At 39.4% G+C, this 16,330-nt stretch overlaps 1 protein-coding gene across 1 annotated transcript; it reads right to left on the bottom strand.

The window, feature by feature from the left end:
* Positions 1–267: 267 nt before the first annotated feature.
* zdhhc13 (zinc finger DHHC-type palmitoyltransferase 13) lies at positions 268–16,073 on the bottom strand. Its single transcript, XM_067570205.1, has 17 exons — positions 16,001–16,073; positions 10,538–10,761; positions 9,707–9,829; positions 9,152–9,229; positions 8,686–8,830; positions 8,407–8,471; positions 7,965–8,127; positions 7,541–7,666; positions 7,285–7,418; positions 7,058–7,158; positions 6,613–6,737; positions 6,450–6,512; positions 6,246–6,339; positions 5,330–5,413; positions 5,074–5,231; positions 4,462–4,559; positions 268–2,757 (listed from the first exon to the last, which is right to left on the bottom strand). The coding sequence occupies exons 1-17, from the start codon at positions 16,022–16,024 to the stop codon at positions 2,619–2,621; spliced, it is 1,944 nt and encodes a 647-aa protein (XP_067426306.1). The 5' UTR covers positions 16,025–16,073; the 3' UTR covers positions 268–2,618.
* Positions 16,074–16,330: the final 257 nt, after the last annotated feature.

Raw genomic sequence — 16,330 nt, 5'->3', positions numbered from 1 at the left:
TAACAAATGCAAACAGTTTTGTCTGAGCAGCCGTGCAGAGCGGGGCGGGACGAGATTTTTTTGTCAAACTAAAATTAGAGCTGTTATCTCACACTATTAAATTAGAGGAGCTGCAAAACATTCACAGAGTAAAAGTTCCTCCAGAGCAGCACTCTTATTCTGCAGTTTGCACCTTTAAGTCACACGTGAAAACCTGCAGCGGCTGCTTTAAATCAACATCACTAAAATTAGAGAATATTTTGGATGAAAAGAACTCATGAACCATGCGAGTGGAAAAACATCCTTGCTTTTTATTAGATTCAATACACAGTGCAGTGACCTGATTGTACATAACTGTCTGTTGTTACCGATGCAAACATACAGTACATGACCTAAATGAAAAGCTATGACAGAACATGATACCTGAAACAATAACAAGCTGCCCGTCCTTTCTGTAGCCGGGACACTTAAGGCTGCTGAACGTCAAGACATTCTGTCTGTACTGGTTGATTAAAAGAAAAAAAATAAAAAAGCACATATTGACCAGAGGAGGAGCTCAACAGTGAAACAGAAGGACGTGTCGTCACAGTAAAGCTTGCGAAGCTCATAATGCTCGAATTTTTGTCTGAAGCTGTCAAAGGTGTTAATTCAGCTCAACAGCATCTTTGAAGAACATACATTATGATGCTGTGGAGCAAATATCAAGTTTGTTTTCATGATTTTTAAGTCACATTTATGTCCATTGCATCACATACATTATAACATTTGAGATGGAGACACCAGCAACTACTGAAGCATCTACTGTAACCGGCCTCTTTGTTCTCCTAAAGGCTCTTTCAGACAAGGAAGTGGTAAGTTACTGTGTCTGGCAAAAGCAGCACAGGAGCAGGGATGCAGTGTCTGTGCAGCTACTGAAGTTGGACCATGCAAACTTCTTGCAGCTGTGGTTGCCACCGTGCAACTATCACTTCCCAGTCTGAAACGGCCTCAAGTTATGTTGCCTTAAAGCTGCGTTACTTGACTTTTTTTTTCCTGCCACTCGGGAATAGCGAAGCTTCATTACAGGTTGAAAAAACCACAGCCTGATATATCATCGCCTTATACAGTTGCTCTGACTAGCATGTTAGCTAACATTCATGCAGCTAGCAGACACACAGCAGAACAGATTAGCATTCATTTGGAGTTGTCTTCACTACTTTCTAAACAATAAAAACTCAATAGTTTATTCAATAGTGAACAGTAAATTGAGATTTCAGACACTTATCATCATTTTGCATCATCACTGATTGTAATATCCCAACACATTACACTGGTTTTGTTGGTATAAAGTAGTGTACATGTCATGGACCTATTTTCAAGATCTCCATATGGTGGATAAATTTGACACTCAGAATTCAGACACTCAAATAAAAGGGCAGAGTAAATGTAGTGCATCGTATATTAAATATGGAGTGATTTCAGACGCAGCCTGATTCACTCTCTTATTAGCTCTGTTTTGGTCTCCAACGACTCCTGAGAAAAATATCTGGCTTTTTAGCTGCTAAACGCTCCACAACTCTGTCTGTCTGTCTGGCGTCTGGTGCTGGACAGGTTGTGCACAGTGGGTTTATCAGAGCTTGTTTTTTGGTGAAAAACAGCTGCCTGCTGCTGCTGGAAATCGGGGTGATGAGAGCTCGTGAGACTGAACAATCCAGTAAATGTAAACCAAAAAAAAGAGGCTAAAAGGCTCCGTGGGGCTTACATCTGAAATGAACAATCTTTGTTGATTTAAAAAGGAAAAAAAGGTTATTTAATAATCAGGCCGATCAATACTGACACATACTTATAGCTGAGTTTACTGCCTTGTTGTACAGTAGCTGCCTGAATGCCACACACACTGAAAAATCATCTAATGTGGCGAAAATCTGAAAAATAACGACAAATAAGTGTTTCAGCAGAGAACAGAAGTCACAGATAATCCTTCATCAACACTGACGGAGACATTTAACAGGATATTTGATTGACAACACCACAAACTAAGGCCTCAAAAATGACAACTGATGTGAAAAATCTTGCACCCTGAACATTTATAATCCTTACTACAGCGGTATTAACTGTTGTGCAGTTTTATATGTTTTATTTTGTCCACCCCCCCCCCGGAGTCCAAACACAGCCATTTGAAAAGACAGGCACACAAAACATTGCTTTATTGAAGTATAATAGTGGTTATTCATTATTAAACACATGCAGCTCTTACAAAAGTCATAAAACCAACCGTAACCACGTACAAAGATCCTTTTTTTTATCCCAGAACAGAGGATTTTAAAAAATAGGCTTGATGTGCTCATAAAAAACAGCTTAAAAGTTCAATTACAATTTAGGCCTTTAAAAGGTTCAACCTTTCCCCCAAATTAAAACGTTTTATTTCACTTACATCGGTCAAGTATAAGGCAGCAGCAGTCTGTACAAAGAGCAACTCCATCTGAACGATATCTACACGTTGCTTTGTGTTTTCCCCCCCCCCGACTTCTCGTATCTCGTTCTCTCTTCACAATGAACCGTACTTTTAAAAAAATAAATAAATACAGTCTATGCTTTTGGTCCAGAACCACTGTAAAACTCTCACCCTTGACCCTGAGCATGGGGCGGCGGGGGGGAGGTCAGACCATGTCGGTGTGTCCGAACATGTGCTGGTCGCGGCCGGGCGGGAACTGCTGCGTCCAGTCGATGACGGCGGGTTTGAAGAGGCCACAACAACGCAGGTGGAAGAAGGACACCAAGTTCCTCACGACGCCCAGACTGTGGAGAGACGAGGAGAGAAGATGATCAGTCTGATAACAAATAAAACCAGGACTTCACTGCTGAAAACGCGGTGAAGGTCCAGAGTTATTTGCCATTTTGTCCTTTTTTTTAATACTTTGTTTTCATGCACGCTGTTTCCAGTTTCAGCAACTGATGATACAGAAGTAATCCTAACAGAACAGGCAAAACTAAAAAGAAAAACATTCACATTTGGAAATAACCTCTGCAGTTAATATGTACTTTCAAATTCTCTCCAAATTTAAGGATTAGTAGTTTTGTGAACCTCATTAAACATCTGTTTCCATTTTTCATGTCACTTTTGTTCCCAGTTCTGTTTCATCTCTCCTGCAGAGTTTCTCAACTATGTTTTTATCTTTTTCACTGCAATTTTTCATGATATATTTAAGAAGAGGATGGATATTAGTACAGCTTTTTACCTTTTAAGTAACTTCTTATTTGCCAGTATATATAAAATGGATTATTTGATATGTTATAATGCTTAGAAATATATAAGTTATACATTATCTAAGTGTAAATGTCATATTCAGTGTACAGTTGCCAGAATCTAACTGATCCCTCTTTAGCTCATGTTTTGAAGAAAGTATCTGCTTTAAATTCTGGATCTGCTGAAATGTCCCGCAAATATATAATTTCATCCATATTTTAACAGTATTAATTACAGCAGAACTATTCAACCTACTGAGAGTTATCTTTTTTCCCCACAAAAGATTAGTGAAACCAGTGAATCCATTTCATCCAATCCCAGCAAACAATTCCACAAAAATGATTTAATTGGAAGATTGCTTTAAAATTTTTTACCAATCACTGCACTCTTCCACATTCCAGTTATCTTATTAACAACCTCAATTTCAAAGCCGGGAGAAGTTAAATTAAACTTCAGTCTCAGAAAACCAAATTTCTTGCGAACACATTGATGCCTGAAGGAAGTTGTTTTCCCAGACAGAGAGACATCACTTCAGTTTTCAGCACAAATTTACAAAACTTAAAGAAATGGAACCATTTCTAACTTGATGCCTAAAAATTAGGCCACATATTGGATCACAACCTTTCAGAAGAACCATTTTGGGCTTCAATAATCACAAAAAAAACCCACCTCAGCTCCCAGTAACTGACTGGTCTTATCTCTAAATGCAAACTCTAAACATGCACTGAGCTCTGAAAATATAAGTAGCTGTTGTTTCCTCTTAATTAGTTATTTTAAATTTCTAATAATTATTATTTGCGTGTCCCTACACGATCTCAATAATGAGCAACTTTTTTCATGAACTATGTACACAATTACAATTTCCAGCCTGCGTTTGCACATCTGGTGGCGCGTTCACAAATAAAAGCTGAGTCCCGATTATGTTTCCAAAGATAATAAAACCACATCTGGCCCAGTGTTACCAGTAATAAATCAGCACTAATGTACAATGAGACGTTCAGTATTACACAATATGTCCTGACAAGAGAACAGAGACCTTGACCAGAAACAGAAACGGCCATTATTACAACACAGACAATAATCCTTTGGCTTTACATATCGATTCAAGATTCTTAACCAACGGAGATAAAGGACACGCTATTATAGAGCTCCACTGAAGTATGCAAACATAATCAAACTGTAATTTGGTTGCTAGAGATCATAAAACAATATATTTAGTAAAATGACCACAGATAAGAGCGCTGATATCAACTCACTTGTATGGATTTTGTCTCAGGGAGACGGATTGTCTAAGTTTTCTCTGGTGGTTCGTCAGACTCGTCCTCTCTGCTGTGGTCAGTCCCAAGAAGGCAATCTGCTCCGACACAAAGAAAACGTTATTTATATCAAGGTGAGAGACGACACTCATCCAATGATCAGAAGCAGCACATTAAAAACCTTAAAGTTCAGGATTTTTCCAAAACTTTTCATAGTTTAGTTGGTTTATTTCAGTAACGTTAAGTCTTAAGTGAGTAAGGAAGGAAGTTGAGTGAGTTGAAAGGTATTTTAATTGTATTTTTGAGTAATTTCTGTAAAAATCTTTTATAAAAATTCACAAAAAAGTCATAATTTTACTTAATATTGTAATTATATATAATCATTGTATCACATTTATATGAAATAATAATAGATATTCTAGGAGAGATATTGAAACATTTGGATACACGTTAATTTAAAGATAAAATTACACAGAAAAATCATTTGTTGGTTTCTAATTTATAAAAGCAGATATTCAGAGGGTAGTTTCTATTCGTTTTGAGTTTTAGAGGCTGAGAACACTAGTTAGAAGATCTCAGAAGCTTATTAACACACTCCAGACAGACAGTCACCTGGTAGAGCTGCAGCAGCAGGATCAAGCCGGACCAGCAGGTGTGATAAAAGGCCATCAGGAAGACGCTGAGCAGCCAGGGGGAGCAGTTGATGAGGCCAGAGACGACGCCCAACAGTCCCTTCTCCTCATAACGCAGCACACCGCGAATCGACCAGTCTGAAAACATGTAAAAACAGCGCAGGCATCTGTATCCGCTGTAAAATGTAAAACTAGGTCAGATATTGTTATTGTGTCGTATGTTGTGGGTCACTCACACACGAGACAACCGTAGAACATCCAGGCGCCCATCAACAAGAGGGAGAGCAGGAAGAGGACGAAGAAGTGATGGTTCCTCGCACCTGGAAGAAATTATATTGAACTCACTGAAAAGGATAAAAAATGAGCCAATATTGTGACAAATGCTGGCTACTATAATAATTACACAGAATGCACATTTAATATCCTCAAATGGTGTTTAAACAATGTTTTACACATCAGTAACTGATGGTCAATGACTTATTCTACTCTATTAACAGGAAAGAAAAGTATAATATTGAGTTTCAACACATCCTGAATCATCTTATTCATGACACAATGGCAAATTTTTAAATATTTGTGTTGATATTTCTGTTGTCCAAATTTCCAACATATTTATGTGTAAAAGAAAAGTATTTGTTTTGACAGAATATGAATCAAGATTTCTTATTACATCTGGCAGTGAGTTTTCAGTTTTGTTTGTTTGTTAATTAGCAGAATATTTTTAAAAACTTGGTAACAGATTTTGATGTAATCTGGTGGGAAATTAGACCATCAGACGAGAACTAAATGATTAGTTTGTGGTGTGGATCCAGGACTTGGAAACATGGTATTTCTTAACACTTACCTGCCTGAACTAGCTCGCAATTTAGCAAAGGCTGCGAGCTAGTTCAGCCAGCTCAACTTGAGTTTGCTGTTACACTCACATGATAGCATACTCCTCTCACTGCAACATATATCCAACACACCCTTTTAATAATAATGGTGTGTTTAAGCCGTCAGTACTCAGCTGCCACCTCTGCAGCTATCTATATAGTATTTTAAAAGCCCCAATTCCAGCTGTAGGCTCTGAGTCTACCTTCCTCTGGAGCAGCAGTTAGTGGTCGAGGTTGTGTACATATTCTACTCTATTCTATTTGCTCCAGTCTGTCGTACCGATGCAGCCGTTGGTCCAGACGGAGTGGTGGTCCTGCTTTGCCACACAGGCATCGCAGGCGAAGCAGTGGCTTGTCCTCATTGGTTTCTTTATCTGTGAAATATAACAAAGCAAATATAAAACAGTAGCGGTTGTCACTGTTTCTGTGATGAATGGAACATTTGTTGTGTAATAAAGAGGAGATTTTGTGGTTGGAGTCTCACCATGCAAGAAGTGCAGAATATTCTGGGGTCCAGACAGCCGGCCTCGGCCAACACCAACACATTCTGTCAACACAAACAAACACAACTCAACTCAGTCATGCACAGAACATTAATATGTAAGATAATATCATTAATGGTTTGTAATTTTTAATATCCCTCCCACCATTTTCTTCTCTTCTTCAGTTGCCTTGACGAAGCCTGGGTCGGTCCTGCAGGTGCGGAGGTAGTAGTAGAGCAGAGCGGTGGCGTTGAGAGTGAACAGAACCTGAACTGTGGCGCTGTGTCCATGTGGGGTCAAAGGTTAAGAAAGTCTTAAGCAGGATAAAATATCAAACACTGGCTTCCTACATTTCCCAAAATGCCTCTAAAACAAATCCCAATGATTTAGGCATAACATTTTTTGGTGTGTCCAAACTTTTAACTGGTGCAGTACATATACATATACATATACATATACATATACATATACATAAATATACAGTTAGCTAACCGTATCGTTGGCTCCTGAACAAAAATAACATGTCATTAATACAATTCAACCTTCCTTGTAGCTGCACTGCATTCTGTTCTACTTCCTGCTCCTGTGTTTTCCTTCAATGAAAGGATATCTGGCAGGAACCAGAGGCACCAGGTGACGAGCATCCAGAAGACTGAAGCTATGAGAGCTGAAGCCGGTATAAGAGACTGGAAAGCTGGACTTGGGAAATTCCTGTGTAGACACAAACCAACCAGTTTTGTATAACATGCAGATGAAGAGCATGAGTACCAATGCAATGCTCATTTACATTTCATTCAGAACATTCAAGAGAAGAACTCAGTGGAAATGTGTCCTCACCTTGAGGCCAGGTTACTTGCACCGATCACACAGGCCAGCAGGATCCCTTTCAGCAACCAGGACTCTGAGTTCATATCGACTATGGCGCCAACACTTCCAAACATGGCAGTGCAGAGCAAAAACTGCAGAAACACCTGGAAAAATATAAACGGGAACATGTTAGACGAATAGGCAATTTACTAGAGATTACTGTAGATTTTTGTGACCAGTTTTATGTTCAAAATCTGAGATGCTTGTCTGTTTAGCATCTGTATACCCTGTATCTGTTAATGATTCGTAAGCAGCGGGAGTTGGAGCGAATCCTCTCTTGTTTGATGTGGTTGAGCATGTGGATGAGCAGCGGGCTGTGAACCTGGTGAGCCAGGTCGATGGGTGTGTGGCCCTGAGGAGGAAATATTAAGAACACCATGAATACCTGCATCGTTATTTATTCAATTCAAACTGTGTCTTACTAAATACACAATACAGCTGCTGCAGAAAGATTAGATAAACAAAACGAACAGAAGAAAGAGTTGTCTATCCACTGACTGTAAAAAAAAAATCAACATTGTGCAAGGAGGTGCAAAAGACAGTATGTTCACAGTTGACATCAGATTCTTGTGTCCAGAATTTCTTAGATCATTAAGCACAGAGATCAGCGTGTGTTTTTATGTGTGCGGTTTAGGTTTTGTCAGGCTCACATTAATATTTTCTGCGTCCACGCTGGCCCCAGCCTCCAGCAGGATGTGGGTAGCGTCTACATTTCCTGCCAGCACGGCGCAGTGCAGCGGAGTATTCCTGTTCACTTTGTCCACAGCGCTCACAGAAGCATTATTCTTGATTAAGAAGTTAGTGGGTTCAGGCCTGAGACAGAAAAAACAATATTTACTTTATAGACTAATGTCAAGAGGCTGTGAATTAACTTCAAGTTTGGATTTAAATATTTAACCGAATCTACAGACAAACAGATGTGGAAAAACAACATGTACAGAATACTTTCAGATTCAGGCCTATTGAAAATGTAAAAATCCGAACAGACACGACCTCCATTCAATGTCAAATTCAATGATATTTTAGGTATTTATATATTTAATTGAACCCAGAGAGGCATAGAGCATATCTGTACAGGAGAGAGATGTTTACCCAATAATCTTCTGGGCTGCTAACATCAGTGGCGTCTGTCCGTTGCAGTCGGGTCCATCGACTTCCTGGAAGCGAAGAGGCAAAATGAAGATTACTAACCAGGAAAATCAAATCAGAACAAAAACAGACTCACACCGAGTGAAAATGAATTTAACTGTTGAAACAGAAGAGAGAGAGAAGATAAAGTCTGTTAGTGTGTGTGTGTGTGTGTGTGTGTGTGTGTGTGTGTGTGTGTGTGTTTGTGTGAAAGGGGGGGAGGGGCTTTGTGGGTGGTCTGACCTGTCCCTTTGCCATAAGATAAGCTGCTATGGCCATGTGCTGGAAGAGGATGGCGAGGTGGAGAGCACGATAACCTTCTCCGTCTGCGATGGAGGGATCTGCTCCGTATCTCATCAGCTGGATCACCATGGGGAGGTGGCCCTGCCTGTTCACAGACAAAAAACCACCAACAGCTTTAAAGAGGAAGTAACTGAAAAGTCTCAAAACAAAGTCAACATGTCATCACCAACAAATGAGGCAGAAAGAAATTCACTCAATAGTCTCATTTTGATCTGTACAGTTGTGAAACTGCCCCCAAAGCAGCCCAGCACTGCATCCTAGATTCCTAAATCTGTTTCAAAATAAAAGCAGTTTTTGTTTTCAACATATTTAGTTTTTTTTCACTTAACAGACATAACCAATATTTTTTTAAACATCTGGAGCTGTGAAAGCGTAGCAGTGAATCCCCTCCAGGTCATACAGTTACCTTATGGCCCAATGAAGAGGAGTAGAGTTCAGGTCTCCTCCGAGCTGGTCGACTATCGCCCCTTTGGAAAGGAAATACCTGTCAGAAGACAGCAGGAAAAATAATAAATCAGTATTAAAACATAAGCCAGTGTTACGAGTTTTGCTGATGCTCTCGACAACGATAAATAACAATATACATGAAGTCCCTGAGGAAGAGCTGATTGTGCTGGGGCTCTGTTTGTGTTGTGATGTTCAACTGAGAAGATTCACAAACAGACTTCTTCATATTTACTTTAGTTTGCAAACTAAACAACTTGGCTGGATTTGAACTCTGATTTAAAGTAACGTTACAGTTGTATGATTGTGTTGTGTGTGTCACTGCACTTTGACATCTACTACTAATATTATAATCATATATTACATTATATCTTATGTAATAAATAACTACATTTTTACCGATCACATCCTGAGAATCACCCTCAGATATGAGTAAAACATAAAGTGTTTCCATTCTGCTCAGCTGAGACGTCAGGGAACGCTGAGACAGAAGTGACAGTATATCTGCAGCTCTTACTTGACCAGCTCGGAGCGGTTGTTGATAGCAGCCCAGTGTAGCAACGTGACGTTCTCTTTGTCCGGCTGCCTGACGTCGTATCCTGCTTCCACCAGCTCCTTACAGCGCTCCAGGATACCAAACCTGAGACCATCACACACGCATTATAGTAATAATGCTTCATATCGCACAGGGCTTCAAAATGTCAAACACATAAAATAATGCACCTCCGTGACACTGAATGAAACATTTTTTTTCCCACTTTCAACTGTAAATTAGTAAAACAGGTTTAATTTAATCCTGATTTCAGACTGTGTGAAAATAAGCTCACACGGTTTCCGCTCCACCGAGCAGGTGTGATTAATGAAATGACAGAAAGGAGCGGCTCTGCGGATTATTCTTTTCTTTTCTTCTTCCTGCTTTACATTAAGAGCGACCTTCGCCCTGCTGCACCTCCACTCGCTGCTCGGTTAGTAAAAGCAGCTGACGCATCAGTCGTCTATGAATCTCAACTACTGCACACTGACCGGTTTATGCAGCTTTTATTTTTTAAATCTGTGTTTCTTTTTAAACTGGTTTGGAACCGGACATAAAATGAATCATCACATATCTTTTGACTGTTAAGGAAACAAAAGTGCTATTAAAGCATTTGTGTAATCCTTGAGTCCTATTGTGCAATTCCTGTGCAAATATATTGATCAAATACTTGTCAGTATCAGAAATTCTCCCTCTAAGGATAAGGAGCGGACTAGCTGATACTACAGCGACTCAAATCTGCTGCTTTACCTTCTTTGCCAATTGCGGCGTCACATGAAAAGGAGAATTTCCTGCAGCTGACGTCTCACCACTTACTGTGTTGCCTTGACGATGTCCCAGCTGCTGCTGTCGTCCATGTGGGACCGTTTCTTCGGCTGCTGGGTGAGTTCCATCACCTGATCGGCGTTTTTGCCGAACTGTCCGTGAAAGGACGGCATGAAAGGGGGCGCCATCCCTCCGAAGGCCGCCGCTCTGGGCCCGTGACTGTGAGAATGACCCGCATGTCCGTGGTGACAGCTGTCATGCATGTGGCTGTGACTCTGTAACACAAGGAAAACATTCGGTTCAAAAATAGTCCGTGTGGAAAAACTAAAAACTGGCAGCGAACGGTGGCTTTTTACTGGTTTGAGTGAGTCCTGCTGGGGCCTCGAAGGGAGAATTTAAAGGATGGCATGATGGAGACACCTGCATAGATGGAGGTTTAAGATGCCGACCACACACAACTCAACTAAACGATAAATCAATTAATCTATTAGTTGATTGACAGAAAAATAATCAGCAATATGGAATAATTGCAAAAATGCTAAATATTTGCTGGTTTCAGATCCTCAAATGTGATAATTTACAGATTTTTTTTTTAATCATACATGATAGTAAACTGAATATCTTTGTGTTTTGGACTGTTGCTTGGAAGAAACAACACGTATGAAGATGAAGACTCAAGAAAATAATTGGCAGATTAATCAATGATGGAAATAATCAATTAGTCGCAGCCCCGACCACATCGTCCCCAGATCGAGTCCGGCTGGGGAACTTTTTTTTGCATGCCATCGTCTCTTCCTTCTCCCCTCATTTCCTATCAGATCTCCATGTCTCCTGTTCATTAAAGGCTAAAATCCCCCCAAAATACAACCAGATGGCCAGCGGTTTGCAAAGATTCAGTTAAAGAATACTTTCCAGAAAAAAAAATACATGTTTATCATTATCTAATCTGGAGCTGTAATTAAAAATGAAATAAATAAATCTATTATTATTCAGAATGTGAATCTGTTTATCAGCCAAATATGCAAGCACACTAAGAATGTGTCTTAGCGTTTGCTCCCGAGAAATTTGTTTCAGCACTAACACGAGTCTGTCAAAGCTTCACTGATGTTTGAAAATCAATCAAGTGAGTCTGAGGCTTAATCATGTTTTCTTTTTATGAAAAAAATATATTAAATGTCCATCGGGTTTCTTCAAACAGCTGGTACAACATTAACAAACTATTCTGCAGCAAAATAGTGGACGACTGTGTTTACTGTTTGTGAAGTGTCACTGTGGAAAATAGATGTTAATAAGATAAATAATGAGCTTAATAATGATCTACAGTGCAAACATTCAGCTACAAAAATATGAGTTATTGTGTATGAGCTATTATATTTGTCAATATGATGACATATACTGTGAGATTTAGTGTCTCTACATGTGTTAGATGATAGTGGGAAATGTTACAAATCACTGACCTTTAGGGCAATATCGGATTTTAAATACAATTTTTGCATCAGTGATGAAGTACTTTGATTTGGTCAGGTGTTTAATTTGCTGGATTAACCAAGAACAGACACTGTCTCTCCAACATACTTTCCAGAAAATGTACTATGTGACAATATATCCATAGTATCATGTTAGTCAGTCACAACTAATGGAAAAGAAAGAAAATTAACCTGCAAACATTTTGATGATTAATTTATTGTTTATTTATTGTTTATTAAGTCATTTATTCAAGCAAAAATGTCCAATATCTGATGGTTCCAGCTTCTTCATTTGTCAGGATCTGCTGAATGTGTTTGCCCCCACACTTTACCCCACACATCAACAACTCCTCGCTTACTTGCTGCTCAAAAAACCTACACTCAACCCAGCCCAGGTTGAAAACCACAGACCGGTTTCACTTCTGCCCGTCCTATTAAAAATACTTGAGCGCACCGTCCTTTCTGAGAACAACCAGTACGATCCGAATCAGTCTGGCTTTAAGCGGGGTCACTCTACTGAAACTGCACTACTGTCGGTAACAGAATCACTACGTTCATCTAGTGCTGTTGATCGGTCTTCAGCTCTGTTGCTACTAGATCTGTGTAACTTTGAAACCATCCTCGGGAGCAGGTAGAGGTGTCAGGTAGAGGTGTCAGGAAACAGAGGTGTCAGGGACTTCTGTTCCCCAATTGCACCCTGGGTCTCTTCCCACATCCTGCTAGCAGATCACCAGAAACGACGCAGTCGGCCTGTAAGTCGCACAGCCTCGACGGTTTAACACAGGACGTCAGTGTGAAACCCGGACCGGATGTTGTGGTTCTTAGCTTGCACTTTGACATTATTACAAGTCAGATTAATTCTGCAATTCATATTTACCAAGAGGTTACATTTTCACTTTCAGACTCAATAACTTTGTTGTTTGTTTATTTATATTCCAAACCTGGTAAGAGATTTATATGAAATTTGGGGACAAATTTAGATCATGAATGATTGATTGATGGGGTAGTATTGAACATTTTCACTATTTACTCATGGTTATTAAATTAAAAAAACCTGTCTCATGATTGTTAATCTCTGTGTGTATTTTGATGCAGAGCCAGACGCAGATTGAAACATTTTGAAATAGCTAATTAAGCTAATTAATAGCTTTGGCAGTATCCACTCTGTGCTTTCTAAGAGGGTAAATTTGTATTTTTTCAAAACTTACATTCACTATGTTTGTATGTCTTACCTTATTCTAGTCTAAAATATAGTATATTTCATACCAGTGTTTATAGGTTAATGCTTACCTGCTGTTACTCTGTTAAAACACTTATTGATCAGTTTGATGGTGACAGTAACTTCCAAGTTAATGTTTTAATTTTGGTGGTGCGGTTAAACCTTGGTTTACATTTGTATTACATCATCTGCTTTATTTTACTCAATGCAGTTGGAGAATATTTGAATGCTGTAATAGTTATAATTTATATAGATCTGTTATTAGTATTAGCTGCTGATGCAGGCCTAGCCATTGATGCAGTATCTGATAATTATGAAGCTGCTCTTAACGGCATAAAACGTTTGAATACATCCGAACACTTTGTTGTTATTATGATAACTTTTACTGTCACCTAAATGAGGCCATTGAAACCCTTCATAACATCCTGTCGTACTATTAAAAACCTAGATAAGAAGTGTATCACTGTCTTTATCTGTCTCTCTGTCTCCCTCCTGATGTAAGGGTGACACACTGTGAAACATAGTGTGGAGACATTACACAAGCTGATACTTGTGCATTAGTTTCTGTTATGGGTAAGTATCAACACTCCTGTGCATATTTGTTATAGCCTGATACATGATAGCAAACTTTACAATGTTGTGATGTGAACACAGCGTTAGGTATCGTTAGCTAAAGCCCATAGATATATAAGTGTATATTCGTATCTGTAAGCTAACGTCGTCTTGTCTCACCAACACACCTGCCCAGTTCTTTACTGGTTCTCCTCCCACCACAACTCAATTTATCTTTGCATATGAATAAACATTTACAACCTCTTCGGTGTCAAAACTAGCCTTGAGATCTTTTCGAGTATCTTGGAGGGGAGAAGTGTCCAAACCGCACGACTTATCCACAGGGGTTCCTCAAGGTTCAGTGCTTGGTCCCCTTCTCTTCTAAATATATACCACCTCACTTGGTGCAATTCTCTTCTCCCATGGTTTCTCATACCATCACTAAGCTGGTGATACCCAGTTATCCCTTACGTTCCCGCTGTCTCTGCTCTGATCTCATCATGCCTTGCAGATATCCCAGCATGGATGAAAGAACGCCACCTTCAACTTAACCTCTCTAAAACCGAGCTCCTCGTCGTCCCAGCCAATCCCTCTATACAACAACAGATCAGTATCCAGCTTGAATCAACCCAACTCATGCCCGCAAAGTCTGCCCGAAAGTTGGGTGTCATGATTGATGACCAGCTAACCTTTAAGGTTCACGTGGCCTCGATTGTTTGGTTGTGTCGACTTGCCCTGTGCAACATCAGGAAGATCAAAGCCTTCCTGTCTGAGCATGCAGCACAACTTCTGATACAGGCTCTCGTAATATCACTACTGCAACTCCTTACTAGCAGGCCTCCCCGCATGTACGCTCAATATTATTGGCTGATATTGGCCTATCACATATATATTTTCTATCGACGTATATGTTGTCCAATATGTGCCAATTTTTTTTTTTTAAATTTAAAGTTATATAGGCAGCATATTCTGTATATTTGATCCTTTCTCTTAATTCATGTATAATATATAGGTACGTATGTTTTAGCCATTTATAATTATTAAATTCCCAGTGAAGTTTACTCTTTCATAGCACTGATGTCATTTTACACAATAAAGTTTATTGTTAAACTATTAAGTATATAAGTATCGTGCCTCCATTACATATCTTTGTCACAAGTGTTTGATCACCACATTTGAGGGATCATCGCAAAAAATTGTTTATGTATATCACTGTATATATAAGTTTATAGACGACTATATCGATATCTGATTTTTTTACTCCCTAATATTGACGTCGGCATCAGCCAAAACAATCCAGTATCGTTCGGGCCCTAGTCTGAAATGACAATGTGCGTATGTATTGATTACACTTGATATAGTTTTACTGTAAATCCAGTAGCATATCGTTATTTACCGACATACCAGTCCCGATCCACTGGTATAAGCCATGAACACGAGCAGCATACCAGTGTAGGGATCGGCCGCTGAACCACTGGTGGCATACCACCAGCTACTTTTCGATCTGGGCGTCACTGGTATCAAGGCACCACCTGACTGCTGTTCCCCATCCTCTGGGATGGATCTGCTGGATGCTATTTTTGGATGTTGATGCTGATGATTATACTCTGATGATACCAGGCTGCTGCCATGGTCTGGGCAGATAATAAAGCCCTTTGAGGGAGAAGCTTGGGGCTATATAAATAAAATGTACCCTACTTGTCATGACGTGATATGACATGATATGACAGGTAGGTGGCTAGCTAATAACATATGGTTAAAAACTGATCACTGACTGGCTGTAATCAGTATAAACACAAGCGCTTTATGAGTTGCTGTCAGAAAACAGCACAGCAGTTGTAACGTTAATGTGAAAAAGAATTACAGTTACATTATAATCTGAGAATATAAGAAAGGTGAAGAGGAAATGGTTAAACAGGCTTTGGCTGTCAGAACATCATCACGTCAACCAGACGAATAAAAAAAGAGACTTTCTCTGAGGTGGCTTAACACGAAGGAAATGAGCCAAAATATGACCGCTGACGTTGAGGAGAGATTAGCCAGCTAGTATCGATTAACGCCAGGTAACTAGCAGCAGGCTAACTGTGCCCACTGAAGCTAATAGACTGTCAGTTCCTGTGTCTCAGTCAACGTAGGCTAATTACCGGCAAGCTAAAGCTAACAAGCTGCTCGTATAATATCGTTAGGAAAAAGTACGTCAGCCCAGTGTTCACCAGATAAGACAGTTACTCTATAACAGAGGTAACAACAGCAGCTAATAAAGACAAACAGACTTACATTGCCGTCCTCACTCCAGTCCATCTTGTTGTGAAGGAGCAAAGGGAAAGTTATTTCCTGCCGTTGGTTCAACTTCCGCTATTTGCTTCTTTTCAAAATACAAGTATCAATAAGTCACAGATATTTTCAGATGTGAGAAAAGAAAGAACATATTTCACCACAGTTTATTTTGCTTTGATTAGTGGTGGAAAGTCACATTTATGTATTCATCTTTATTTAATCAGGCAGTCTCATTGAGATTAAGATCTATTTACTAAGAGAGACCTGAAAACGACTACACAATAAACAAGGAATTAATAAAAAAACAAATACAAGAATCATAAAAAACAT

Source organism: Thunnus thynnus, chromosome 1 (genome assembly GCF_963924715.1).
Source record: "Thunnus thynnus chromosome 1, fThuThy2.1, whole genome shotgun sequence".
Classification (NCBI taxonomy): Eukaryota; Metazoa; Chordata; class Actinopteri; order Scombriformes; family Scombridae; genus Thunnus; species Thunnus thynnus.
This window is presented reverse-complemented; position numbering and strand designations above follow the sequence as displayed.

Excerpts from the sequence above, each read along its gene's own strand:
- zdhhc13 (XM_067570205.1), bottom strand. The coding sequence starts at position 16,024 with ATGGACTGGAGTGAGGACGGCAAT. Across the intron at positions 8,472-8,685 it reads ATCTTATGGCAAAGGGACAG|GAAGTCGATGGACCCGACTG; the intron begins GTCAGACCACCC and ends CTTCGCTTCCAG. Across the intron at positions 2,758-4,461 it reads CTGAGACAAAATCCATACAA|TCTGGGCGTCGTGAGGAACT; the intron begins GTGAGTTGATAT and ends GTCTCTCCACAG.